This window comes from Scylla paramamosain, chromosome 2, assembly GCF_035594125.1.
Source record: "Scylla paramamosain isolate STU-SP2022 chromosome 2, ASM3559412v1, whole genome shotgun sequence".
NCBI lineage: Eukaryota > Metazoa > Arthropoda > Malacostraca > Decapoda > Portunidae > Scylla > Scylla paramamosain.
The window spans coordinates 3,877,501-3,905,000 of record NC_087152.1 but is presented as its reverse complement, the minus strand read 5'-3'; the positions used below and the strand labels follow the sequence as shown (position 1 = coordinate 3,905,000).

General features: G+C 36.6%; 2 protein-coding genes across 7 annotated transcripts in view; both read left to right on the top strand.

Moving 5' to 3' along the window:
• The window catches only part of LOC135108569 (unconventional myosin-Va-like), a 69,496-nt gene extending 49,464 nt beyond the window's left edge, over positions 1–20,032 (top strand). For 3 of the 5 annotated variants that reach the window (XM_064019730.1, XM_064019709.1, XM_064019726.1), the window contains 12 exons: positions 1–58; positions 1,000–1,189; positions 5,149–5,347; positions 6,502–6,595; positions 7,769–7,810; positions 9,741–9,887; positions 12,612–12,961; positions 13,735–13,843; positions 14,500–14,648; positions 15,503–15,760; positions 15,972–16,091; positions 16,774–20,032. The exon at positions 1–58 is cut by the window's left edge and continues 51 nt beyond it. In XM_064019730.1, coding sequence (XP_063875800.1) covers positions 1–58; positions 1,000–1,189; positions 5,149–5,347; positions 6,502–6,595; positions 7,769–7,810; positions 9,741–9,887; positions 12,612–12,961; positions 13,735–13,843; positions 14,500–14,648; positions 15,503–15,760; positions 15,972–16,091; positions 16,774–16,899 — 1,842 coding nt within the window. In that variant the 3' untranslated portion in view covers positions 16,900–20,032. The remainder of the gene's footprint in view (positions 59–999; positions 1,190–5,148; positions 5,348–6,501; positions 6,596–7,768; positions 7,811–9,740; positions 9,888–12,611; positions 12,962–13,734; positions 13,844–14,499; positions 14,649–15,502; positions 15,761–15,971; positions 16,092–16,773) is intronic. The other 2 variants (XM_064019733.1, XM_064019717.1) reach the window with 1 other exon arrangement.
• A 1,586-nt stretch (positions 20,033–21,618) lies between these two features.
• Positions 21,619–27,500, top strand: part of LOC135108585 (negative elongation factor E-like) — a 9,960-nt gene continuing 4,078 nt past the window's right edge. The window contains exons 1-6 of one of the 2 annotated variants that reach the window (XM_064019748.1): positions 21,619–21,698; positions 21,812–21,888; positions 22,195–22,246; positions 25,112–25,294; positions 26,287–26,394; positions 27,281–27,483. In XM_064019748.1, the coding sequence (XP_063875818.1) occupies positions 25,181–25,294; positions 26,287–26,394; positions 27,281–27,483 (425 nt within the window). In that variant the 5' untranslated portion in view covers positions 21,619–21,698; positions 21,812–21,888; positions 22,195–22,246; positions 25,112–25,180. Of the gene's footprint in view, positions 21,699–21,811; positions 21,889–22,194; positions 22,247–22,828; positions 22,990–25,111; positions 25,295–26,286; positions 26,395–27,280; positions 27,484–27,500 lie in introns of those variants that run through there. The other variant, XM_064019742.1, reaches the window with a different exon arrangement.

Sequence of the window (27,500 nt, the reverse complement as noted above, 5' to 3'; positions counted from 1 at the left end):
CTGAGGAAATCCATTGCAGATTCAGAGCCACAGAACAACAGAGTTCAAGAATTTATGAGTAAGCATAATTTTATTTTACATTTTTGTAGTCATGCATATTTCATGCACACACTATGCTTTTGATTTGATCCCTAAGAGTTACTTGTCCTGTCAGTTTGATGTCTCAGCAACTAGGCCATGTAGAGTCTTCAGTTGAATGGCAGGCACTTTAAAGGTTTTTTTCCTCACAGCAATTTGTGTTGCAAAGTTGCTAACTGTTGGCATTGCAAAGTACAGAGGTGAGAAACTGATGCAACTTTTATCATATTATGTGCTGGTGGTTGCATTATTGTACCCTGCTGCAACTACATTAGATTGCACCTGTTGGATAAGGTTTTGCACCTTGAAGAATTACCTAAAGTAAACGACAGAATCTTCCTGTAGAATCCATTGCCATCTTCCTCTTCAGCAAAGCATCAGAGGGAGGGATGCCATCTACTTTTAAAAAATTTATTACTGCTTTTGGTATCTATTATTTAATTTCTCTCTCTCTCTCTCTCTCTCTCTCTCTCTCTCTCTCTCTCTCTCTCTCTCTCTCTCTCTCTCTCTCTCTCTCTCTCTCTCTCTCTCTCTCTCTCTCTCTCTCTCTCTCTCTCTCTCTCTCTCTCTCTCTCTCTCTCTCAGGTGTCTGCCACTTCATTTGGTATGTACAGACCTCCAAACTACTTAGTTTTGTCCTCTTCTACCTCCCTCTTTACTTTCTTTTTTTTATCATGACAATTTTCTTCTTCTACCTTGTATATATTCTAATTTTCAATTTAACACATTTAGTAACAAAAACATTAAAAAATAGCAATTCAATTTGTTGCTTAGTGGGCAAGGATCTCTGGATTCGTTATGTAAAAATTCATTTTAATGAACCTGGTATATTCCATATGTATGGTCAAACAATTTACAGATGCATTCTTTTAGATTATTAAGTTTAGAAACTATGCATAATGATACATGTAATATTTTCAGAACAATTTGAAGCCCTACAAGATGAATTGGAGAGGAGACGAGAAGAATGTATCCAGCTACGCACCGTGTTAGCGAACCGTGCCCATGATCTGCGATCAGTCACCCAGACTTCATATGGCAAAGATGTGGATATAGTGAATGAGGATGGAGAGCTTGTATTAGCATATCAAACACAGAAGCAAGTCAACAGGTTAGTAGTGACTACATTAAAGTGAGTGACCCAATATGCTACTGCTCAATCTTGAATCATTGATTGCATCACTTTTATAAGTCTTTTATAGACTTCATGGAACTCCCATTGCACACACACAACAGTTATATTAACATTCCCTATACCCCCTGACATGGCTTCGGGATGTACCCAACTTTCTTCAGACGGTAAGACCAAAACTGGGAGAACCATCATGTTTTACTCCTCATTTTATTGTATTTATGTGTTAATATATTATGTTGGTGATGACTGTTTAAGAATTGATCAGTAAGTATTTGCAAAACAGTTTTGTTTTTATATGCTAGAACTTTTTTTCTTGGCATCCATACTACTAGGCGACTGATACTAACAATGTTCAACATCAAGCAATCCAAGGAGTTGCATGCAGGGTTGCTTTTCATTTCATTATTTGAAGTTAGACTGGTTTCATAGATGGGGACCTCATGAACATAAAATTTTGATTTTGTGTTGGAGAACTGTGATAAAGTCGTCTTTGAAAAAATTAACTGGAGATTTTTAGCGAAGTGATGCTTTTGTGCTTTTGTAGTTTTAGAATTATAATATGAAGGAAGAGGGTAGGGCAGAGAAATAATGAAGGTGTTCCCATTTTGGGGAACAGGGACAGTGGAAGAAGGTTACAGACCTCTTTTTCTTTGGGTAGGAACAAAGCAGGGTGATCCATTTACAATGTAGGAAGTGGTGTCCATCAGTGGTGCACACACTCTCTCTCTCTCTCTCTCTCTCTCTCTCTCTCTCTCTCTCTCTCTCTCTCTCTCTCTCTCTCTCTCTCTCTCTCTCTCTCTCTCTCTCTCTCTCTCTCTCTCTCTCTCTCTCTCTCTCTCTCTCTCTCTCTCTCTCTCTCTCTCTCTCTCTCTCTCTCTCTCTCTCTCTCTCTCTCTCTCTAAATATTTATACCCATACCCATAAGCTTATGAATACCATTGAGATATTATTGATAGATGTCTTAGATATTTTGTTTTCAATTCCTACACCCAATTGTTAAGCAGTCACCATCTCTATATAGTTGTATGGTTAGTGTATCATAGGACAGAACAGCAGGCTAAGTCTTTCTGTCAACATACCAGCATGTCAAGACTTGTGTATGTCCTAATAGCAATACAAATATTGGTCTTGGTAGAGTGCATGATGGTAGATCAGAGAGAATTAATAGAACATAGTAACTGTTCACAGAGAATTCTTAGAAAATATGTGAAATGTCAGTATTATATATTTTTCCCTTTCCTTTACTGCTGCCTCCTCCTCCTTCTCCTCCTCCTCCTCCTCCTCCTCCTCCTCCTCCTCCTCCTCCTCCTCCTCCTCCTCCTCCTCCTCCTCCTCATCTTCTATTGTCATATTTTGTTCTTTAACTTTGGTTTCTTTTTCCTTTTCTTCTTCTTCTTCTTCTTCTTCTTCTTCTTCTTCTTCTTCTTCTTCTTCTTCTTCTTCTTCTTCTTCTTCTTCTTCTTCTGCTACTACTACTTCTTCTGCTTCTTCTGCTTCTTCTGCTACTACTACTACTACTACTACTACTACTACTACTACTACTACTACTACTACTATTGCTCCTGCTGCTGCTACATTTTCATCAGTATTTTCATATGTTCTTTCTTTCCTCTGTTTTTCTTCATCTAAATAGTTGCATGGCTAAAAATATACTCAGTACCTGAAAGCTTATCAGGATAGGTGTTGATCCTTTTTATACCTAGTACATAAATAATTCTTTATATTACCTTAAGTCATTGTATCACTACCTGCTTTTGTGATGCAGACTCTAAAAAAAAATGTGTTCCTCATTAATAATCCTGATACACGGTAATATGTGTCCAAATACTGGCATTTTTTCCACTGCAAAGAGGAGGTGTGAGGGGTAAGACATGACCATGCTACAGCAATGTAGCATTTTACAATTATATCTCAATCCCCCTTTATTTTATTCCTTTAAATTCACAGTCTTGTTATACTGTGATCTTGTCAAATATTGCCTACATCAATGCCTGTTTCAGGGAACTCTTCAAGGGATGGCCATGATAGAAGACTATTTATTCCATTTGTCTTTGCATCTCATTCCTGCAAACATTCTCTCTCTCTCTCTCTCTCTCTCTCTCTCTCTCTCTCTCTCTCTCTCTCTCTCTCTCTCTCTCTCTCTCTCTCTCTCTCTCTCTCTCTCTCTCTCTCTCTCTCTCTCTCTCTCTCTCTCTCTCTCTCTCTCTCTCTCTCTCTCTCTCTCTCTCTCTCTCTCTCTCAATTCATATTGTTCCTTATTATGTGTTTGCTGTAAGACCTGGATATTCTTCATGAATACAATTTTCCTGGTAATATTTTTAATAGATATAACACTCATGGAAAAACTGTCAAGTTAGAGCTGTAACTTTTAATGTTTTCATGTAAGGATGACCTTTTTAGTTGTATCAGACTCACAGATGAACTGTATCATTCATTAAGAGAATTCAAATATGCTCTTTTTTTGTGCATATAATACAAATTTTTCTTAGTTTATAATCAGCTGGTTTTGCCTTGCTCAAACAATACAAATGTTATTCATAGTTTTCAGCTCCTATCATGCATTATTGAGCTCCTCTTCATAGCAATATTTCTATTCAAAACCTGATGATTATTCCTAAGAACTCCTTCTAAAAGAATGGCAGTAACAATGTTGCACAGGGCAGCAGTTGACTGCCTAATAGAGGACAGCTGTGAAACTTGCCGAGATCATTGTGATTATAGCAAGTCCAGATAACTGGGATCTGTGCTGAGGTTATATTGGCAAGAGCCAATTGTCAATGGCTGGTTGGGCTGAGACACCTTAAGGCCATAAAACAATTACTAGCTGTTTTCACAGCATCTGGTGTATCACACCAAACCAGATGTACCCACTTGTATAGACTCAACCTTAGGCATAACCAGAACACTCAGTACATTGAAATACTGAGCAGTTGATCTGAAAACTTTAATCAGTCTGAGCTTTTGGAGAAAGTTAATGTGTTGGGAATTGAACCTGGGACCTAACCATGAAAGCTCAGCACATTACCAATCAAGCAGAAAGTTGCACCCTTGCCCAAGCAGGGTTGTGAGGCTTCTATGCTTGGGTCATTACACTGTCACCTCACACCATGACTGTCCACCCAAGCCCACCATGATCAGGATGCCATAGATTTCTCCATATCTAACAATAGGCCCTAGTGGTGCGTAGATAACTTAGGGGTGTTTCAAACGGGAACAGCATGTGGGCAGGTGATGACAAAGTAAATGCAGAAATCAAAATGAAATTAAATTTTGAAATGGAACTTGTAGTGAGATCAGAATACATATATTGTAGGATACCCACCCATAGCTGACAGTAGGTTTGGACATGTCTTCATCAGTATATAGATTGGTGGATGCAGACACTTTCTTTACTGTTTGTAGTGTATACACAAATGTTAAGTATTGCATTGACACACACACACACACACACACACACACACACACACACACACACACACACACACACACACACACACACACACACACACACACACACACACACACACACACACACACACACACACACACACACACACACACACACACACACACACACACACACACTTGCTGCTGCTGACCATTATCCAGCATGGGCTGGCAACACTACCTGTACATTGTTGTTCCAGATGTCCTGACAGCTTATTTGATGTTCTGTAAACTGTTTACTTGTTGCCTGCACTCATTCAAGGATATGTGTGGCATGTTGCATCAGTAGGCAACTCAGTTGTACAATCATGGGAACTGTTATTCACTTTAATATAAACAAAGGGTTATTGATAATGTCATAATATTTTGATTTCTGGAGAATATAGTAATGATAGAAATGAAGACCATTGACAGGAAATTTCAAAATTCTTTCATTATTATTATACTCTGCAATTCAAGAGTATTTATCTTACATCTACCTCTTGCAGACAATTGGAGGATGAACTGAAAAAGGAGAAGCAGCGCCTTCATGAAACAGAGGCAGACTACAAGGGAGAGCTGGAACGACTTCGTCGGGACAATGAGCGGCAGCAGAAATTATTGGCACAGAATCTGTGCAAAAGTGACTCTACCAACTCAGAGACTCTTTTGCAGTCTGAAATTATGCGTCTCACCTCAGAAAACCTTGTAAGTATTACAGCACCTGGATGGAATTGATGGGAATGTTTGAAATTGGATTAGAGATAAGTTTATCATTGTTTGCATTTTACCACAAAAAGACTTGTAAACAGTGGAGCACAAGGGATGGAGTGGTTTAGTAATTGGATTATGAGTATGTATTCTTCATGTGGTAGGGAGAATACAGCCCACTGTTACACTTCACAGCCTTGTTGAAAGAATACTGTTACTGAATTCATTCAGTAACATGAAGGGCAACCAAAGGGATGGACCTTTGTGACCACGAACTCTTTCTGTAATATATCAGTTCCAATACTGAGAATTTCCCCCTTTGAAAGGAATCTCAGGTTGGTATATGAAATTATTAATTATGTATGGAATTAATATATCTTTGGTAATTAATCTTTTGAAAACAGTAAGCATGTCTTTGCAAGGCATTTCCTCAGGTGGTGGAATAGGTGTTGTACATTCACAGTTACAAGAATTCCCTTACATCCTAATTCTAGCCTCTTGACCATTAGAGGAGAGAGAACCAATCCTCACAGTTGCATGACACACCCTTCTCTCTCTTTCTGCATTAGGGTCCAAAAATAGAACTGCTTTAGCCTTACTGCACCATTGTAGTAAGATCCACATCTAACCTAATCATTTGATTGTACCTGGAGAGCTTCCTGTCACATCATTCAAGGTTGCAGCAGAGTTTGTGTACAGTCATAAGGCAAAATGTATCAAATGCTGGTAAGTTATTTATAGACATATATTTGACATGGGGATGATGGTCACCATAATATATATATATATATATATATATATATATATATATATATATATATATATATATATATATATATATATATATATATATATATATATATATATATATATATATATATATACATACATTGAATACCATATATATATATATACCATATATATATATACCATATATATATATATATATACCATATATACATATACCATATATATATATATATATATATATATATATATATATATATATATATATATATATATATATATATATATATATATATATATATATATATATACATACATACATTGAATACTCTTCTTCTATACTACTGGAAAAGGGTTGAAAAGTATAAAAGATCATTTAATGCATTGTACTCTTTCTTTCACAGAACCTTCAAGGCCAAGTGGACAATCTAACTGAACAACTAAAGAAATACAAACGCTCTCTGAGAGCCTATGCCAAGAAGCTTAAAGAAGCAGGAGGTGAGAACACAATTTTTTTATAACTCAGAATTGATTTTTTTTTATATTCAGAATTAACTTTCATGTTAATGTCATCATCCTCATCATGTTTAAAAAGCAGCATGGAGTATTTTCATAAAGTCAGATTACAAACATACTCTCCATTACACCAGCACTGACAAAGGCTGTAAGCATCTCTGTGATGTTTGCAGTGCTAAGGAAAATATGTTGAATAAGATGTCAATTAACTTAGATAGTTTGACACTTGGCTTGTGAAAAGACAGGTATTTCAGAGATACACAAGACATTACCAGAATGCTACACTAGGTTTGCTTTTTAATGCATGATCAATATACCATAGTGTTGTTGTGAGAATGCTATGGTGTAACACAAGATGGAAATTATTTTCTTATGATGACTTGCAGTTTGCAATGAAATCTTTCAAGCAGTAGCCACTCATCATATCCTTAATAGAATGATCATGATAGAACCACCCAGGGCAGCAGCTGACTGCCTCACAAGACAACATCTGATAAATGTACTGGGACTGTTTTGACTACAGCATTCCAGGTGCTGAGCTGCTGCTGCTGGTGCTGAGATATCACAGCTTGCCTGAATCAAAGACACAGATTTCCAAACCAAGAGTTATCTCATACCACAATTGATGAATTTATCCTTAGAATGCTATCACTTACAAAAAATGCCTTAGAGGTACCCAGGCAACTGGGGATTTACAAGGACACAGCATTCACTAATTCCCAGACAAGACTGCCTCACCAGGGAAGCAGTTTTGAGCACTCCTTTTAACTAGGAAGTTTAGCTAAGTTGCCATTTATTATGATTTGGTTTATTATGCTATTGAAAGTCAGGAGAATAACTTGTTTTAAAATGCTTGTAACATAAATTGCATATATATTGTTATTTCAAAGTGGTGCCTTATAAAAAAAAGTTTTAATAGGGAATGTTCTTTTTGTGTTATCTTTCAAAGAATATCCTCTTAAGTGTTTAGGGCATCTTAATTCTGTAATTGATGGTTGTGGCATAAATTTTCTGTATTTATTTATCTGATTTGTTTGTATTGATTTATTAGATAGCAGTATTTTCATAGCATAAGTAATCTCCCAAGACCTTGATCCTTATACTTGTCTTTGATGAACATCATAATCACCCAACATCACCACCCGAACCTTTCAGGCAGCAGCAGTAAGCGGTCCTCAGCTCAGGGCAGCCCGTATGGTAAGCTGCATGATCATGCATGCATGTATGCCCAATATGCAGCAGAATTACCATTTGTATATTTATTTATAATGAGCACTGCAATTTTGCTCTTGCTTTGTACTGAGGAACCTATTTTTTTATATTCTGGGAATTCTGAAGCTCACAGCATTGATGACATGATAAAGACTGGTTTGTTACGGCATTTGTGTGTGCAAATGACAGAATTACTGATGGCTTTTGTTACTGGAGATGATACCATAATGAGCAAGGTCCTATCATGTTTATTTTTTTCCATTTCTGTTATTCTGACTAGTTTGCAATATACCGGTATTTATAAAATCTCTTGTTTGGCAGAACATAAGCATATGCGGCCCTCTCATGCATGGGAAAATATTGTGTTGGAGTGTCATAAACCAACATAAATGATGTTGGTGGTGCAAAATGCCAGACCGAAGGACTGACTCCTTTGGTTGAGTTCTATTTGTTCATCTATTTCCATCAATACATCCATATGAAATGGTTGTTTTGGGGATGGATATAAAACATCTCATGCATATATGTAGCCCCAGTGCATGGAAATAATTTGCTTTGATATACTAGATTCATGCACGAGGTTGGTCTTCTGTGAGTGACATGGCTAAGAGTATTTGAAGTATGCCTGAATTGCTGTCTTCATTTTTGAGGCTGCCAATACTGCATATTTTATATATTCTGGTTCCAGATTGAAGCACCGATCACCATACTGTAAGGTTCATGGTAATGATCCTATCCCCTGTTGTAATTTGCCTCAGTTTGTAAAGAGCTGTTCCAAAAACCAGTTGGTCAAGATCTAAATACTGAGGTGTCAAATTTGTTAGTTATTAATGAAGCCAAAGCTACATGTTACAGAATGGATATAGGCTTGTTCAAATTGTATATAGAAGATTTGAAAAAAACATTCAAGGACTGTAAAATATGTACTATACAAGAATAGATCAAAACACTTTAATGTCTATTAAAAAATTGTATGATAATGGCAGATTTGTAAATGGATATACATGTAGGTTTACTTCATTTCTCAGATAGAAAGGTCCATGGTTGTTTTAAGTTTTTGAATTAATAAGGAAGATGTCTTGAATGTACACACTGCAGCCATGTTGGAAGAATACTACAATCATATTTCCTGCACATCCTAAAAGGTGACAGAAACGATTGTGAGGGAACAACGAGTCCCTTTTTATTATTATTTTTTGTTTCGAGTACCTCACTTTATGGGATCTTAACCTAGCATATAAATTGATGAAAAAGAGTTAACAAGAAAATATAGATAATTCTTATATTATAAACTAGTTAAAACCCATCGTTATGAATTCATTTATGGTAAATATTGATTGAGACATCCAGAAATTGTTATTCAGATACAGTAGTGGAATAAAAATTAATATTTACTTGTACTATAGAAGTTTATAAATTCTTGAGATGGCTGATTTTCATAGGTGAATCTATTAAATCTGCATTGCCTTTTTATCCTTTTGGTGTTTACCATACACTATAACTAGACTCTAGAGGTGAGGGCCCTCACTCAAATTTGACTCATGTATATGAAAGGGCAAGATTGCAAGATTCCTGTCAGACAATGAGTTCATAATTTTGTACACATTCTTTGCTAGTTGAAGGAAGGAGAAGGTGTTATTCAATTTCTTTATTATGTTTTATTCATCTTTATATCTTCATTCTTGAATGCTATATCACGTGCAAGAAAAATTAAGCTTTGTTTAAAATTATCATTCTAACAGAGTAAGTCATTTTGTTGCTGATCACAATATTATCATTTGCAGTTTGCATGGTTTATGCAGAATATGTGTGGCTGCTGTGCTTTGGATCATCTCCTTGTCTCCATATTGCTTTGTGTTTGTCCATAATATTTTAATGTTACTTATCTCATGGGTTCTGGTGCTTTTTTCCACAGGTGGAGACCCAACAGATATGCTGGATGTTAATACTACCAATGAAGGAGAAGTTCTACCCATCATCCGGAAAAAGGAACGGGAATACATGGGCATGTTTGAGTATGATCGAAGGGATGAAATGCAGATCATCAGAGTTCTTGTGTATGGTAAGTAAATAATTTTAGTCTATGAAGATAAATTAGTTTGGACAGTTTGGGGTTCAGTTTTTTTATTTATTATTATTATTATTATTATTATTATTATTATTATTATTATTATTATTATTATTATTATTATTTGTTTCCTTTCCTTTCCTTCTTTCTTTGCTGTTGCCTTGGACATATCAAAATCTTTTGATAGAGTATGGCACAAAGCTTTGATTTCCAAACTACCCTCCTATGGCTTCTATCCTTCTCTCTGCAACTTCATCTCAAGTTTCCTTTCTGACCATTCTGTTGCTGCTGTGGTAGGCGGTCACTGTTCTCCTAAATCCATTAACAGTGGTGTTCCTCAGGGTTATATCCTGTAACCCACTCTCTTCTTATTATTCATCAATGACTTTCTAAACCAAACTTCTTGTCTTATCCATTCCTACGCTGATGATACCACCCTGCATTTTTCTACGTGTTTTCATAGACATCCAACCCTTCAGGAAGTAAACATTTCATGCAGGGAAGCCACAGAATGCCTGACTTCTGATCTTTCTAAAATTTCTGATTGGGGCAGAGCAAACTTGGTATTGTTCAGTGCCTCAAAAACTCGATTCCTCCATCTATCAACTCGACACAACCTTCCAGACAACTATCCCCCTCTTCTTCAGTGACACTCAACTGTCCCCCTCTTCTACACTGAACATCCTCAGTCTGTCCTTTACTTATAATCTGAACTGGAAACTTCACATCTCATCTCTAGGTAAAACAGCTTCTATGAAGTTAGGTGTTCTGAGACGTCTCCGCCAGTTTTTCTAACCCCCCAGCTGCTAACTCTGTACAAGGGCCTTATCCATCCATGTATGGAGTATGCTTCACGTGTCTAGGGGGGGTTCCACTCATACCACTCTTCTAGACAGGGTAGAATCAAAAGCTTTTTGTCTCATAAACTCCTTTCCTCAAACTGACTGTCTTCAGCCTCTCTCTCATTGCCTCAGTGTTGCATCTCTAGCTGTCTTCTACTGCTATTTTCTTGCTAACTGCTCTTCTGATCTTGCAAACTGCATGCCTCCCCTCCTCCCACGGCCTCACTGCACAAGACTTTCTTCTTTCTGTCACCTCTATTCTGTCCATCTCTCTAATGCAAGAGTTAACCAATATTCTCAATCATTCATCCCTTTCTCTGGTAAACTCTGGAACTCCCTGCCTGCTTCTGTATTTCCAGCTTCTTATGACCTGAATCCTTTCAAGAGGGAGGTTTCAAGACACTTATCCTTCAATTTTTGACTACTGCTTTGGACCCTTTTCTGGGACTGGCATCTCAGTGGGCTTTTTTATTTATTGAATTTTTGTTGCCCTTGGCCAGTGTCCCTCCTATGTAAAAAAAAAAAAAAAAGAAAAAAAATCTTGATTTGGTTCTGTCTATGAAATCTATAAATTCTTATTATTAGAATTCATGTTTAATTTTGAAAAAAAGTACATGCAAGGGACAGATCAGTATGTATAGTTGCTAGAAAGACAAAGTCATACAATTTGAAAGCTGTAATCAGTAGGGTGATTTGGTGTTTTTTTTAGATGCCCCTTACAAAATGCTATATGATATTCTTTAATTTTCCACGTGTCCTATAAGTTTGCCTTCACAGTATGGAGGTTGTAAGGAAAAGATTTTCAGCCTTAGTTTAACATGCATAGTTTTGTATCCACCAAAGCAGGGTTGTTTCTGGCATTACATCCCTGGAAATAGTTACCATTTCTTTTAAAAAAACAGTTTGTCTGTCCATTGCATAAAGGAAAGGACTGTGTCTAGCATGGAAGCACGCGCTGGGGCCCCGGTCTGCTTGGTTAACATGGATATATCTAAAGCCTGCTTCTGTATTTCCTCCTTCCTATGACTTTTTTTCAAGAGGGAGGTTTCAAGACACATCCTTCAATTTTCAAAGATTCTTTTGACATCTCCATTAGGACTGGCACCTCAGTGGGATTCTCTCTCTCTCCTCTCTCTCTCTCTCTCTCTCTCTCTCTCTCTCTCTCTCTCTCTCTCTCTCTCTCTCTCTCTCTCTCTCTCTCTCTCTCTCTCTCTCTCTCTCTCTCTCTCTCTCTCTCTCTCTCTCTCTCTCTCTCTCTCTCTCTCTCTCTCTCTCTCTCTCTCTCTCTCTCTCTCTCTCTCTCTCTCTCTCTCTCTCTCTCTCTCTCTCTCTCTCTCTCTCTCTCTTGGCCAATGACCCTCTTACATTAAAAATATTTATAAAATTTAGATCATGCAGATAAATTAAATGTTCTTGAATGAGTAGATTCTGACTCAGTCATGTAAGATACAATTGAAAAGGAAAGAAAAAGTATAAAGTATAATGATAATAATTTGAATATTATCAGGTGTGTTTGTGTTTTTATCAGTTATTTTTCTTCTTATCTAAGAGTAGCACTTCATATTTTTTTCACTATTCAAACTCTGTTGTTAGTTATGTTCATCTTATACACAAAGTTGTATTTTTTTTATGTAGAAAAGATCAATAAAATGACAGTGTAAATTACTTATATATGAGAACTTGAACTTTTTAGAACTGGAACATAAAAAGTGTATGAAACAATTACTCTTCAGCAGCATACAATAGGCACAGAAAATCCTTCATAATTGTAGTGAGAGGGAAAATCTAGGTTCTTGACATTTATTTATTTATATATGTATTTTTACTTAACACTTATGTAGATGTTGAAATAAAACTTATTTTCATCCATTTTCAGAGTTGAAACCTCGTGTGGCAGTAACTCTGTTGCCAGGTCTCCCTGCATACATATTGTTCATGTGCATCCGTCACACAGACCACATCAATGATGATGAAAAAGTGCGATCTCTGCTCAACAATATTGTGAATGGAGTCAAAAGAGTGATAAAGAAGCGCCATGAAGACTTAGATTCAACTGTTTTGTGGTTGTCCAATGTCCTAAGATTGTTGCATAACTTAAAACAGTATTCTGGAGATAAAGCATTCCAAGCAGAGAACACTGTCAAACAAAATGAACAATCTCTCAAGAACTTTGATCTCTCTGAATACAGACAAGTTCTATCAGATATTGCTGTTTGGATTTACAATGTAAGTATACAGATGCAAATAATAAGTTGGTTACTGATAATTATTATGTGTTAAATATTAATGATCATTTTAAAGTATAAGTATTTTTTGTTCATCATTCAGATTTTTTTTTTTTTTTCAATAAACATATAAAAAAATAATTGGTAGGACATTGGTATCACTCTTCACTCTTCTTCTGTACTCTCAAACTTCATTATGAAAGCTTAATGATGATTTGGTGATGAGACTGGTGATGTCACTATGAGTACACTTCTGCATACTGGCCCAGGCATCATAAAGGCCTCACAACAGACAGCTTTTTGGATTAGTGAAACTCTAGTTAAAATGACAGCTCAAGTTGAAATGTTTTAAGTCAGTACACCTTTGCTGTTTTTAGCTTTCTTTTTGGATCCATAGTGATATGAATGCTTAGAAAACTGAGAAGATAGTGATGAAATACATCTGCACTCAGTTGAGTTTAGGTTCTAGTGTAATTTCCATTAATAGTTATCTTTCCCTCCCTCTTCACCCGTATTTTATTGGATCTTGTGATGCTGTTTATGGATTTTCTACTTCCAATAAACAGCAGGCTCACTGTATATATATATATATATATATATATATATATATATATATATATATATATATATATATATATATATATATATATATATATATATATATATATATATATATATATTTTTTTTTTTTTTTTTTTTTTTTTTTTTTTTTCATTGTGTCATAAAACTAGTGGAAGAAAAGATTCAGCTCCATATATTGTCTTTTTTTTTCAGGGTGTCATAAAACTAATGGAAGAAAAGGTTCAGCCTCTGATAGTACCATCTATCCTGGAACATGAGGCAATTGCTGGTCTCTCAGGCAACAAACCAGGAGGCATGAGAGGTAAGAAAGAGGTTTCTTTGCTTGGTCACATTTAGCCTTGTCACAATATTGGTCTATTACTGATGCCTCTAATGTTTCATCTAAATAATTTTTATAAAACTTAAATAATTTTATTGTAATTTTATAACATCTTTTCTCTAACATTTATGTGTATGAGGAATTGGCTCCAAGAAGATAGTCATTGTCTTTATATTTCTATATATAATGCTTGCTATGAACTGTCATTTTATTTTCCAATTTCTGCTCTGTTCCTTCTTTCTACTCATGTATTTATACCTCTAGAGATCATGTTATGTCATAATCTGTTTTTCCTTATGTTCCTTATGTTACATTCATGATTTGGCAATGTTTATTATATGTCCTGCAGGTTGAGTCTGTATAATAAGTTTGAATGAATGAGGGACTAAGGATACATTTACAAACCTTATGCTTTAAATATTTTCATTAATTCTTCTGAGAGCATTTTTGAATTGTAGTTCATCTTTGGGAATGGGAATCATGAAGCAGTGATACTCATGGCATACATGCATGAATGACTGGTTGAGTTTGGTAGTTCATTTGATGCAATTAAAGCATTTCATTTTCACTGGGTGATTCTTTTTGATGAGTTGCTTCTATTAACTTGGACATGAGCTTTTAATTGTATATATCTACAGGTCGAACTGGTAGTGTTGCTCGTGAGCTTGAGTCACCAGTGGAGCCTCAAAAAGCACTTGATCTGCTGCTGAAGGAAATGACTCAGTTTTATCGCACACTGGCCATGTTTGGAACAGATCCTGAGCTAATCACTCAAGTTTTCAGACAGGTAAGGATAATTTGTATCTCTGCAGGTCATTAATGTAAGACAAAGTTGTATATCAGATCAAGATGTAGCTGTTGTATTTGAAAAAAAAAAATTGACAAACTGATATGAAGGAGGTATTAAGTGATATTTAGTTGAGTTGTACATCCCAGAATTCAAACCCAAGACAACACAGTTACCACCATTCACTCAGAGGTGCCATTACCTGCAGCCACTTTACTAAGCAGTCTTGCCTATGAACAAAAGAAATCATATCTGTGCATTTGTTACTCATAATATCCTGAGTGCTAAAGCTATTCTTATGGAGAATAGCTTTAGAATTAGATTTTGATCTTTTATTCTAGCCAAACCCATTACTATCATCCAGTGTTAGTGCTATTACTTGAATGTAGAGATGTTTTATGTTCTAGATTATATATCATATAAATGAGATGGGTTTAGTATGGTTGCTAGAGTAACAACACCAAAGATATTATCACCAATACTTTTGGCTTGAATGCCAGGATCATCTAATACTTATTCAGTTTTATTTATCGGGTTCACTTTACAAAAGGTAATACCATTAATACCATTATACATATTTGCCTCAATCTGGATGGTAAGAGTAGATCAGTAGTAGTCACATAACTTGCCTATCCATGTTCTACAACAAATTCGCAGTATTTTTTGCTTATTTGAACATTGTTCTGATTTTCATTAATCATGTGTCAAGTTTTTGCCTTTCCAGTAAATGACAGTTCCTTGCATGTATATAGTTTTATTTCATAGTTGAAATGTTCATGAAATGCCATATAGAGGTATTGAAATATATTTTCATTACAAGTGTAATTTTTTTTCCCCCTCCCTTTTTTCTCCAGATATTCTACTTCATCTGTGCTGGCTCACTAAATAACTTGCTGCTAAGAAAAGACATGTGCCATTGGTCCAAGGGCATGCAGATTCGCTATAATTTGAGTCATCTGGAGCAGTGGACACGAGACATGCGACTGCATGAGTCAGGAGTGACAGACACACTGGCTCCCATCATTCAGGCAGCCCAGCTCCTCCAGGCCCGCAAGACTGATGATGATGTACATTCTATATGTGACATGTGTGACAAGCTGTCTGTGTCTCAGGTTCGTGACAATTTTGAGACCTAATTTTTGAGGCTGGTATATACTAATTCTTAGAGAGAGAGAGAGAGAGAGAGAGAGAGAGAGAGAGAGAGAGAGAGAGAGAGTTGTGATGCATGTATGATATACCTATTACTTAGTTTATATTAGGATGCTGACGCAGTGGAGATTGATCAGAATTTCACACTAATTTTCCTTTTTCCTTTTTTTCCAGATTATCAAGATTCTCAATTTATACACACCAGCAGATGAATTTGAGGAGAGAGTACCCATCAGTTTCATCCACAAAATTCAGGCCAAGCTACAGGAGCGTGCTGAAGGAGAGCAGGCTCAGGTAAGACTCAAAGGTTTCATGCATTTTGTCGTTCATAGTGAGCAAGTGGTGCTCCTTAATGTTTTAGAATCCTGGTATAGCTAACAATTTGAAATTCTGAAATGTGGAAAGCATGAAAAGGAAAAAAACTGTTTGAATATCACTTCCAAGAAAGTTTATTTGAGGAAATCTCAGACTTTAACTTGAAAGAGGGACACTTGCTAAGTCAGCAAAATTTGAAAAAAAAAGAGGTCCAATGGAAGTGCCAGTCCCTTCAGAAGACAGTCTCTAATCAAGTCCAAAACTATATTGTGAAGTATCTTAATACCCCTCTCATGAAAGAGTTAAAGTCATAGGGAAGAGGAAATACAGAAGCAGATAGAGAGATCCAGAGTTTACTAGTATAAGGGATTAAAGATTGAAAATATTGTCTAACTCTTGCTTTGGGTTTGAGTTGACCAATTTAGTTCTGGAAGTGTCTGATAAATCTCTAAGGGAATAGTTTTAGTCATAAATAGGCACAAAATAGAAACTAGGAATCTTCCAGTTTACCAGTTTAAAGTATGAAAGAATGAAGATAGTAGTTAAGTTATGCATTAGATAGACTGATATGTGATATGTATTTGTTTACTTATTTTTCTCATTTACTTGTGTATTTCATTTGGCTTGAATTATATTTACATATGGTTTCTTTTAATTACAGGCCACACTTTTGATGAACACCAAGTTTGCTTTCCCAGTAAGGTTCCCTTTCAACCCATCCAGCATTCACCTAGAGGATATTGAGCTACCTGATGCTCTACCACTGACTATGTTAAAGAAAGTGTAATTACTTAGTGTGGTATGTACCAACCTTGTTAACGCTAGTCACAAATAATTACTTAAAGCTCTCTTGAATAAGGAATGATTTTTCTTAACAATAATTGAGTTTATAAACCACCACAGAACTTAAAACTTCCTTCCTTATCATGGTAAAAGAACTTTATTTGTCTGTGATACCTGTCACATTCCACTCTCTCAAGTCAGATGATGCATTCCAGTCCATCACAGTCAAGAATATAATTTATTGCTGTGATGTACATTCACGCAGAGAGGAAAAGAATGTTCTTGATAAGTGTATGCATGTGTGCATAATTTTTTATATGCAGTCAGTATGGATTTACATGGAAGACATCACTGATTGCTGTTGGTTGTCACAACAATTATTTCATGCACATATCTTGTAACAATAGTTTCCTTTCAAATATCTGTATCTTGGATGACAAAATCTACAGGGACAGTGGTTGGTAATTTCATCAGCATTATACTAGAGATTGTAAATAGAATTTTTTAATATATATCCGAGCTTTCTTCTTAATAATCAGAATTTTTCAACATCATGAAACAAACGATATTTGATATATTGCCAAAATTAAAGGTTTAGTTTACCTGTCAAATGTAAACATTGTATATAATAATCAAAGGTATTTTGGGGGGAGATAAAAATAGCAACAAATGATATTCATTGCACATTCCATTGCACATTCCATAAATGGATCAGAAATAGTGTAGCTAAACATTATTTATTGTATAAATATTACATAGTATGTACTCTATAATTAGGTAGTACGTACTTGGGTATCCTGTGTGTCTTATAGCATAATGTATCAGTAACTTGATTTCAAATAGTTATTTCTGTGCATGCAGGGTGATAGTCCAAGTGAAGAAATTTGTGTGTGTGTGTGTGTGTGTGTGTGTGTGTGTGTGTGTGTGTGTGTGTGTGTGTGTGTGTGTGTGTGTGTGTGTTTATCATTTACACATATGCATGACACACACACACACACACACACACACACACACACACACACACACACACACACACACACACACACACATTTTCCAACATTCTGTATACAGATTTATTGGTATTTGTATTATATAAGCTTAGTACCTAGTGACATTGTATCTTGAAACAAGTTAGTTGCAGCCCATCAGTAACTAAAAACATTGCTTTTTATTGCAGTCCAAGGTGTATTTAATATTTAAAAAAGCTCAGACTAATAGATATGATCAATATTTATGCAGATGATTAAATAGACAAACCTGCCTATTGATATCTTTAGAAGAAAAATTTCTAGGCTGGGCCTCTGAACCTCATAGATGTTGCCCAGCCATCAACTTCTCACACTAACTGGTGCTCAGTAGTATTCTTGTCAGTAAGTCCATGTATGGATTCATGTGACTCCATTTGATCCAAGAGAAATTAAATGCTGGCTGGGTAACATGCTTGTGCATGTAGACAGTATTGTATGGTTGGAATAACAATTCCTGCTCACAAATCTTGGACCCAAAATGCTTTGAATTAAAGAAAAGACAATTTTTATTAATCAAAACTTAATATGTCAGTGCTTTACACAGACAATTATCATTATATTGTCAAGGTTGTCTTACACACACACACACACACACACACACACACACACACACACACACACACACACACACACACACACACACACACACACACACACACACACATCAAGTGTTAAGAGTGGAGAAATTGACAAAGAAATACAAGACTCTTTACTGCTCATCAGACTATCAACAGTACAGACAAATAAAATATAGTTGAGTAAAACACACACACACACACACACACACACACACACACACACACACACACACACACACACACACACACACACACACACACACACACACACACTGCACAGCATATACCAATCTATCAAACATAACTATGAAAAATAATATACAAAGTAAACTATATTTGTGTATCATATATTTACTGTACTTAAACAGAAAGATAAATGTTATTGAGTCATTTTAAAATTGCCTCCTTAAAAATGTTCATGTCTGAGTAAATTTATTTATTGTAATTGTAAATATGTAAGGAAATGACCTGAGTATCTTTCTTGTAAACTGTTTCTTCCTGTGTACATGATGCATGACACAGTGTTAACCTGATAACCACAGCAGCTACAGTTCCTCCCTGTGTTATGTGATGGTGATAGGTGGTTCAGTATCAGTACCCACTGTTGATAATGCTTCTCTTTGTCAGGTAATGCCCATGGTGTGTATAATAGATATAGCATTTATTTATTTATATTTTTGTGTTATGTGTCTGATTATATAAAGTGGAATATAATATGTTAGTTTCAGATGCTATCATTATATATTTATACACTTGTGTACACACACACACACACACACACACACACACACACACACACACACACACACACACACACACACACACACACACACACACACACACACCAAAGTTGATAATATGATTTAACGAACGTGATAACATTTTTACTTTTTTTTCATGTACAGTTAACTATTGTGTATTATGGAACATTTGCCTCAGAGATCTATGATACACTGACTCAAGAGTCTTCTTGCAGATTTGCATATTATTTGTACTTGTTTTCACATGATTTTGCATAACATTTTTACCTGCTTCACAGTTGTTGTTTTTTTTTCAGTGCAGGCCTTCAAGAGTGAAGCCTCATTGTGCTTCAAAACAATTTTGCTTCCTAAGTTTTATACAGATAGGTTACTGGCAGCCTTGTATTGTAGATAATACAGAGTATATGTGAAATATTTATTTAATTCATTATTGTTATTTTTTAAATTTTATTTTATTTGTTTATTTTCTCAAGCTCTGTGGTATAAGTAACATATTACTTTTGTATTATTATTATTATTATTATTTATTTATTTACTTTTTTATGTGTTATTTTGGGGGTATACAACCTTCATAATTTAACCATGTCCCAGATAATGGGATTGCCATGAATCTTACCCCATCACTAGAGGCTGCTGAAATGCTGCTTGTACTCATGCATATCAGAGTTGAAATTTAGACCATTTGATTTCTGGAGAATTATTGTTATGTATAATGTGCACTGCCTTACAGAGAAGTTGTTAATTGGACAATAAATCTTACCCCAGAAAAATTGAATTTATTTCATTGTTATTTTTTTATTTATATTTCTTAACATTAATTCACACACACACACACACACACACACACACACATACACACACATATATATATATATAGTTCCTTTTTATAGGAACTTTTATTATGGGAGCTTCTGAATTATGTAACTATATGAAAAGTGTCATACTATAACCATACACAGTCATTGTTTCCTGCATTAATTATTTCTCCTTTTCATCTCAACCCTGCTGTGTTCTGTTCTGAACATGTATACTTTCATATCATTGAAGTTGATCAGTGGGTTCATCTGAAAGATAGGGTGTAACACGAATTTCTGCGGGTAATGCTAGGGATGAAAATTCAATTTATTCTAAGTAGGAAATGTTCTGTACACACATGCATGTCCTGAACGCATCAACCCAGCCTCGCATAATGGTTGCCAGCTTCCCTTGCGATTGTCTACGGTGCCTCTTAAAAAACTTTTTCCTGCTGATATTCTGAACGCTCGCCGAGCTCGACAGCCTGTACATGACGTGTGTTAACCTCCGCTGCACTGTCCTGCTTCTCATGTTATGTTCTCTCCCAAACACGTCTGTCCATAGCCGCGTGCCAACTTGCTTTCGGTATACTCCCTTGATCTTGCTGCCAATGATGTAAACTGTCCCTGACAATCTCGGGGTTTTCAAACTCTTGCCTTCTTTCTTCTTGGAAAAACGTGGAGAGGAGGAAGGAAGAGAAACCGCTGAAGAACTGTTGACGGAAGAGGACCACTTCGGTGAATCCGTTAGTCCCCGTTGCGCGCTGTCCCGTACGTCATTGTTCTCGCTGTCCTCAATGGAGATGCCATTCGCACGTATCTTTGCTGATTCCCGACGGCGTGAATTGCGCTGCATGTTGCAGGTCTTCGTTTATCTCTTCCTCTTCACTGGTCTGCTATTGTGCACGCTCCCCGAACACTTCGATCCACAGCCGCACGAGGCGGGAGCCGGCCTGCGGAGACGATGTGGGCTCTTTCTGATTGCTATCCTCGGCTACGCAGTTAGTTTTCACGTCCTGTATGCCATTACTTGTTTCGATGTCCTCCTTGCAGTGGTTATTCTCGCTAGCCTGTATGGCTTCGTTAGTGCCGGCTTTCGCTGCGGTGTTTTGCGTGACGCTGAGAGTCTTTGTATACTATATACAGCTGATCGGCGTAGTCACTTGGTTTCCTCTGCGTCGCCAGTAGGTCCGAGGTGGTCGTGTGGCGGGGACGTGGCTGAACTGAGCCACAGTGAGGAAGGCTTTCTCTACATGGCACCTTCCCACTGACTGTCAACTTCAAGTCTTCATATTTCTATTGATAATAACGTGGATTGCAGTATTTTTACGCTTTCTGAATTTTATATTTTGTGGTTGATTTTATTGTAAACTGTGGTGAATAAACTACTACCACTACTGTGTGTATGCATGTGTGTGTGTGTGTGTTGAGAAGATTCTGGTACACATTTCAAAAGAATTTGAGTCGGTGATACTTAGGCGGACACTCACTTATATCAGCGTTCAGAGAGTTGCCATCTCCTCTTAACTCCCCAGCTGATGTCGCCTTTATTCAGGCGTGTCACAAGTCTTCAGGAGGTGAAGGCTTGGGCACACAGACGTCTCTTTCTTAGTACTCGCTTAGCGTTTAGCTCCTGTAACGTGTAAGTGCGAATGTTCAGAGACTGCCACCTGCATGTAGGCCTGAAGAATTGTGTGTGTGTGTGTGTGTGTGTCCCAGGGTAGGTCAGTCTGAATATTCATACCATAATTTCAGATTTGTTTGAAACGTAACACGGTGACTGCTCAATACATCACACACATAGCACCTCATCTGCCACATTATCATCACAGGTTAGTCATTCTTATCTGTTTTCCTGTGGTTTTCTATTCAATAACTTTCCTTTCATTTCAAAATCCCTCGTGGCTCCCTTCCCTTTGTTCTCAGTTAACACTGGAACCTTCTTAAAAATCGCCCAGTCAGTCTTTGTCACGTTGTAGTCAAGCACAGTGAACCCAACTTTTCTTGTCTCATAGAACATCTACCTATGTGTTCTATAAACTAATCAAATTTGTGACGAATCTTTTTTTTTTCAGTGGCAGTTTGTTTAACTAATATTACTGACTTTTTTTTCTGGAACTGATGATCTAATCACACAGGTCTCCGTATTTACGCTTTTCCTCCAACTTTCCGGCCACAGAATTTCTCAAGGTTAGTAGTCATTAATTCTACCGAACTGCGTACCTCTTCCCTCTCATTTCAGTTCAAGGCAAGAGTTAATATTTCCAATGTTTCGTTGATAAGTTTGTTTCTTCCCTTTCTTTCTTTCTTTTCTTCCTTTTCTTCTTTCTTTCTTTCTGTCTTTTGTCCTTTCTTCGTTTCACTAATCATACAAGTCTAAGTCCGTCTAAACTCTTAAGGCAAGTTGGGCCGTCGGTTAACATGCCTGTCTCACGGAACAGTCAAGCAAGTAGTAATTATCAGTAATATAGCTCAAAGTTCTACACATGCAGTGTAAATAAGAATTATGTGTGAACCGGGTGTGTGTGTGTATATATATATATATATATATATATATATATATATATATATATATATATATATATATATATATATATATATATATATATATATATATATATATATATATATATATATATATATATATATATATTTATTTATTTATTTATTTATTTATTTATCTATTTATTGTATCTATCGAATTTTTACTTATATCTATCGAAATTTTTCGTGTAATCTGCTGAAATCTTTACACCATCTGACTCTCCTTGATCTGGCAACACTGTCGTGGACCCAAACAAAGTACGCCTCGTCAACAGCAGCGGCAGAGAAACGTACATCTAACACTCATCATGGTATACTTACACTTCCCAAGCAACCTTACTGAGGAGGAACAGATGCTTCAAGCCAAGTATCAAAAACTGCGGCGAAAGGTAAACAGTTACAAGCTGTAGAAAGACTTGCAGAACGTGAGATGCTAAATAAAAAATTATGTTCTCGCCCGATCTGTTTATTTGGCAGATTGCATATTCAACGTTATGCCTCCACGCCCTAGAATTCTTTCGTAGAAAATTATGCAGTTACTCAGCGTGTTAGCATTTTTTTGTTCAGTACAACAACTTTATCCCTTTCTCCAGTAAATTTGCAGTTTCAACCAACACACTTTTTATTTTTATTTTTTTTTCCCCTGGTGTATGTTAATCCTGGATGTTACATGCATTTCATTGTACATGCCTGCTATGATATTGGTAAAGTACTTTCAGAAAGAAAAGAAATAATCAGTGTGCAGTTAACTACAAAATTGCTGTTTTTGCCTACCAGATGTCTTGCTTTATTATTTTTCAGATTGATCATATAAACTTTCAGGAATTTTGAGCTCAAAGCTTTATTCACTTATTTTTAAAATATACTTAATGTGATTGGGATCTTTTGAAAGTAATCAGCATTATACATAAGGACAATATACTATTGCGGCACCCACCATTTACACCGCCACCTGCAGCTGTTCAGCCACAAGTAGCACTCTTACCTGGATAGGCAGCAACTCACATGGAGAAGTCAGGACACCACTCACTCCATCATAAGGAGCCATGATGCAGGCGGAAGCAACTCACAGGGTTCGGCACATTAGTTGAGTGTAAGGAAAGGACGTGCAAAGATTGTATACACAGCACAGGCATATATTTCCTCATTAGAGAGCAGGGCACAGCTATCTCATGACTCACAGGACACCACAGGTACAAAATACTCTGACCTGGCAGAGGCAAAGTCACACACACCATCCACACTCATACCCAGGACACAAAGTCATTTGGATGTCCATGCAGAAACACACGCAGGAGGCATGACCTGCCACGCAAGGCATGACTCACAACTTGCAGTGCAACACAGAAGGCTATGGCTAGACACACCGAAGTCTCTCTCAGCTGCATTTCCTAGCAGCTGGTACTCCTCAGGTCAGCCCTCAGGTACACAGTAGAACCTCACAGAGGCTCCACCAGCCTCTGTCTCTTCAGAAGCAGCAGGGAGGTCTTCAGCCAGCTATGACATCTACCCACCGCGCATTTCCTCCAGGTCTGCCCTCCCTCTGTCCTCCGCAGCATCTCTTGCAGACTGCCACACGTCCAGGTGCCAATCACACCACATGTACATCCTTCCTCACCTCAGGTCTGCTCGCTAGGGCATCATATTTGCCACCTTGAGACCCACAGGACCAGACTTGTTTCACTGCAGCTGCTGCCTCCACTACTCTGCTCCACTTCTGCTCTCTTCTAAACCTCATCACGATTCCATTCACAAGCAAGCATACTAGGAGTGGAGGCACTACTCCCAACATAATCACCACCATATTCATTCACTTTTCTCAAAGAATTCACGCTTGATGTTTGATTTCTTGGTGGGCAAGCAATAGAGACTTCTCACTCCAGCTCCTCCCTCCAGAAATGAGGGTAGGAGTAGCAGTAATAACATCAGTTGTTGATAACAGTGGCAGTTCTTAATGAGGAATGGAGCATGTTGAAAAAAATTGGTAGCTCCTGTGTAGTGAGCCATACAATGCCACTGGTCAGAACAAAGAAGGAAACAGCTCACCTGGCAAACACACAGGGAATTGATGGCAAATTTAGGAGATAAGGGTCAGTGATTATTACCCAGTTAACTGCCCTCTTGTTCCAGATTACATCTAGCCACTCTTGAAACCTCATTTGTACCCTCTTTGCTGCAAAACATGTTCAGCAAATGTTTCTTAGATCCAGTCTAATCTATCAACTTTTCCTTTTATTTTGCTGTAGCCTTTACTTGTTCAGGTTTGCTTCATCTACTTTACTCACCTCCTTCCACCCATGAAAAAAAAAAAAAAAAAGTTTCATAGCAGCATCAACTTCATCCCAATGCCATGTTGTTTAGTAACCATTTACAGAGTCTGTGACATCAAAGAAATTCCTTATATATAAAGTTCTCCCTCACTTCCATATATGTACTGTACATCAGAAGGAATCACGCCATTAAACCTCACTTGAAATAAGTTGATTTGTAATATAATGTCTCTGTCCACAGAAAAAAGCTTTGCATGCCCTCAAAGCACCTAAACAGGAGCCAGAGCCACTGGTTCCCCTGAAACGTCCAATGGAGGCTAAGGATGCAAAAGAAATGGCCAAAAAACTCATCAAATCAGGAGCCATCAAAGTTCCAGAAAGACCACAGGCAGCCACTGAGAAGACGACATTTAAACGCTCAATGGTGAGGAATGTGACATCATTTTACCCAGGAAATATAATTAATTTTTTTTTCATTTAAACTAGCTAAAAATGTGTTTTATCTAGAGTATGTCTGTTGAGTATGTGAGTGAACAACTAGTGTCATTTGTGGTTTTTCTTTTCTTTCTACGATTCTTTTATATCTCTATTTTTTCCTCTTGTTCCAGTGTGTACATTTCATCTCCTGATATTTCTTTAGTATTTAATATTTCTGAATGATGTGTACCAAGGGGATCACTTATGACTTAAAAAAAATGCTAGTAGAAATATAGATTCTGGATCAACAGTGTTAACAAAAAAATGTTACAAACACTCATATAATCTAATATTTTTAGCAACATGCTTTACCAGGTATGTAATACAACCATCCTTTTTGTCAAATATTGTTGTATATCAGGTGACTATAAAGTGACTATAAGAATAAGATCTCCAGACATCCTTAGTGTGTCCAAGCAAGCAGACAGTTAGGATGTACTAGAGCTTTCATGACTCATTCTTCAATAATTCTTTACACTGCATCTTTTTATGCCATTGTTCATTCTATATCAACTACTTATTCAATATATGGTGCAAAACTTAGCTTAAAGATAACAAAACCCAAATAATATGCATGCTTTTGCTTGTACATTTAAGAAATTTTTGTTATTAAAAGGACCTGCTTCAACCACAACCATGATATGAGCCTTCTTTTCACTATTCATTACAGTAGGGCCTACTGTGAATTGAATAAGTAGGTGATTTGGAATGAAAGTACATTTTGTCTTGTCTGCCATGACTATTACTACCACACCATCCCTCTGTGTTATGAGATAAGTTTAATATATTAAATTTCAATCCAGTATGCTGTGTAGAATTTAATGGTGATCAGCATTCTGTTCACTTTACCTTTGTTCCATAAGAATATTAATGTAAATCATAATGGATCATGATGATGTGTATGAAGTCAGTAAAGTTAATGATCGTCGTATTTTGCAGGGCTTGGAGAGAAAGTTATCAGCTGCTGACAAAGCTCCATCAGGTTATCAGCCATTTTCTACAACCCACCCTGAGGAAGAAATTCATGAGTCCAGGGTCAAAGTAAAGGTAAGCAATAAGGTTTTTGATTAATCTTTTTTGTCCCTTGTTTATTTATATATTTATCTAAATCTTCTAATGCATTGAGGGCAGTATTTTAAAAATTTATGAAATGTAATTTTATCTTACTCAGATGCCCTTCTCTTGAAAGTCACATTAGAAGAATTTCTGTTTGTTCATGTCTTTATATCTACTTCATCCCTGCACATTCTATTTTTTTCCTGTCTCCTCAAACTTTTCATCTCATTGTCATTCCTCTCAACTAGATACTTCACTTACTACACAGTATTAACCCCTCTATGTCATATAATTTGTCTAATCTCTACCAAACCACCCAATAGTGCTACATAGGCCAGCTCCACTACTCACTTAATATTTTATTCCCTCACCTTCTTTAGATCTGTCAAACCTGATACACAGGCATTTTTATAGAGAAAGCTTACTGATTGAAATAGGTCCATGAAAATGTTTGGTGTATCATATAAAACAGCATTGTTTTGCTGCACTGATGTAGTTTTGGCACCTTCTCCATTGGCATGCATCCTTCATTTACATTTTGGGTGCAAACTGAGAGTGACAGCTAAGCACCTTAGTGGGTTCAGACAGAATTATGGTTATGTGTAATTTAGTTATAAAGAATTCCTGATTCTTCATACTTTGAATATGAATTGAGTTTTATCAGTTTGCAAAAAGTTGAAGTTTGCAGATACAAGGGTTGTGATGTGTATCAAATTTGACAGTTCATACTTACATGTTTATCTTTTAGAATTTTGAAAAATAGGTAGTATTTATCCCTCTTAATTTTTAATGGTCCCCAGCAAAATGTATGATTTTAGTCATTATTTTCAGCATCCATGAAGTGTGTGTTTTGATTTACTTTTGGTATCTTTTGCAGCAAAATTTGTATGACAGCTTTGTAACAGCACGTGACCGAGAGGAGCGTGGGGACTTTACTAGAGATGGACGAGGAGCAGATGGCAAACCCAGACAAGGACACACCATTTATGTGTATGGATATCACATATCAGAGGAGGTGCTTAAAAAGGCTTTCTCCACTTTTGGGAACATTGTCAATGTTAACATGGAGATTGAAAAAAAGTAAGTTATGCATTTCA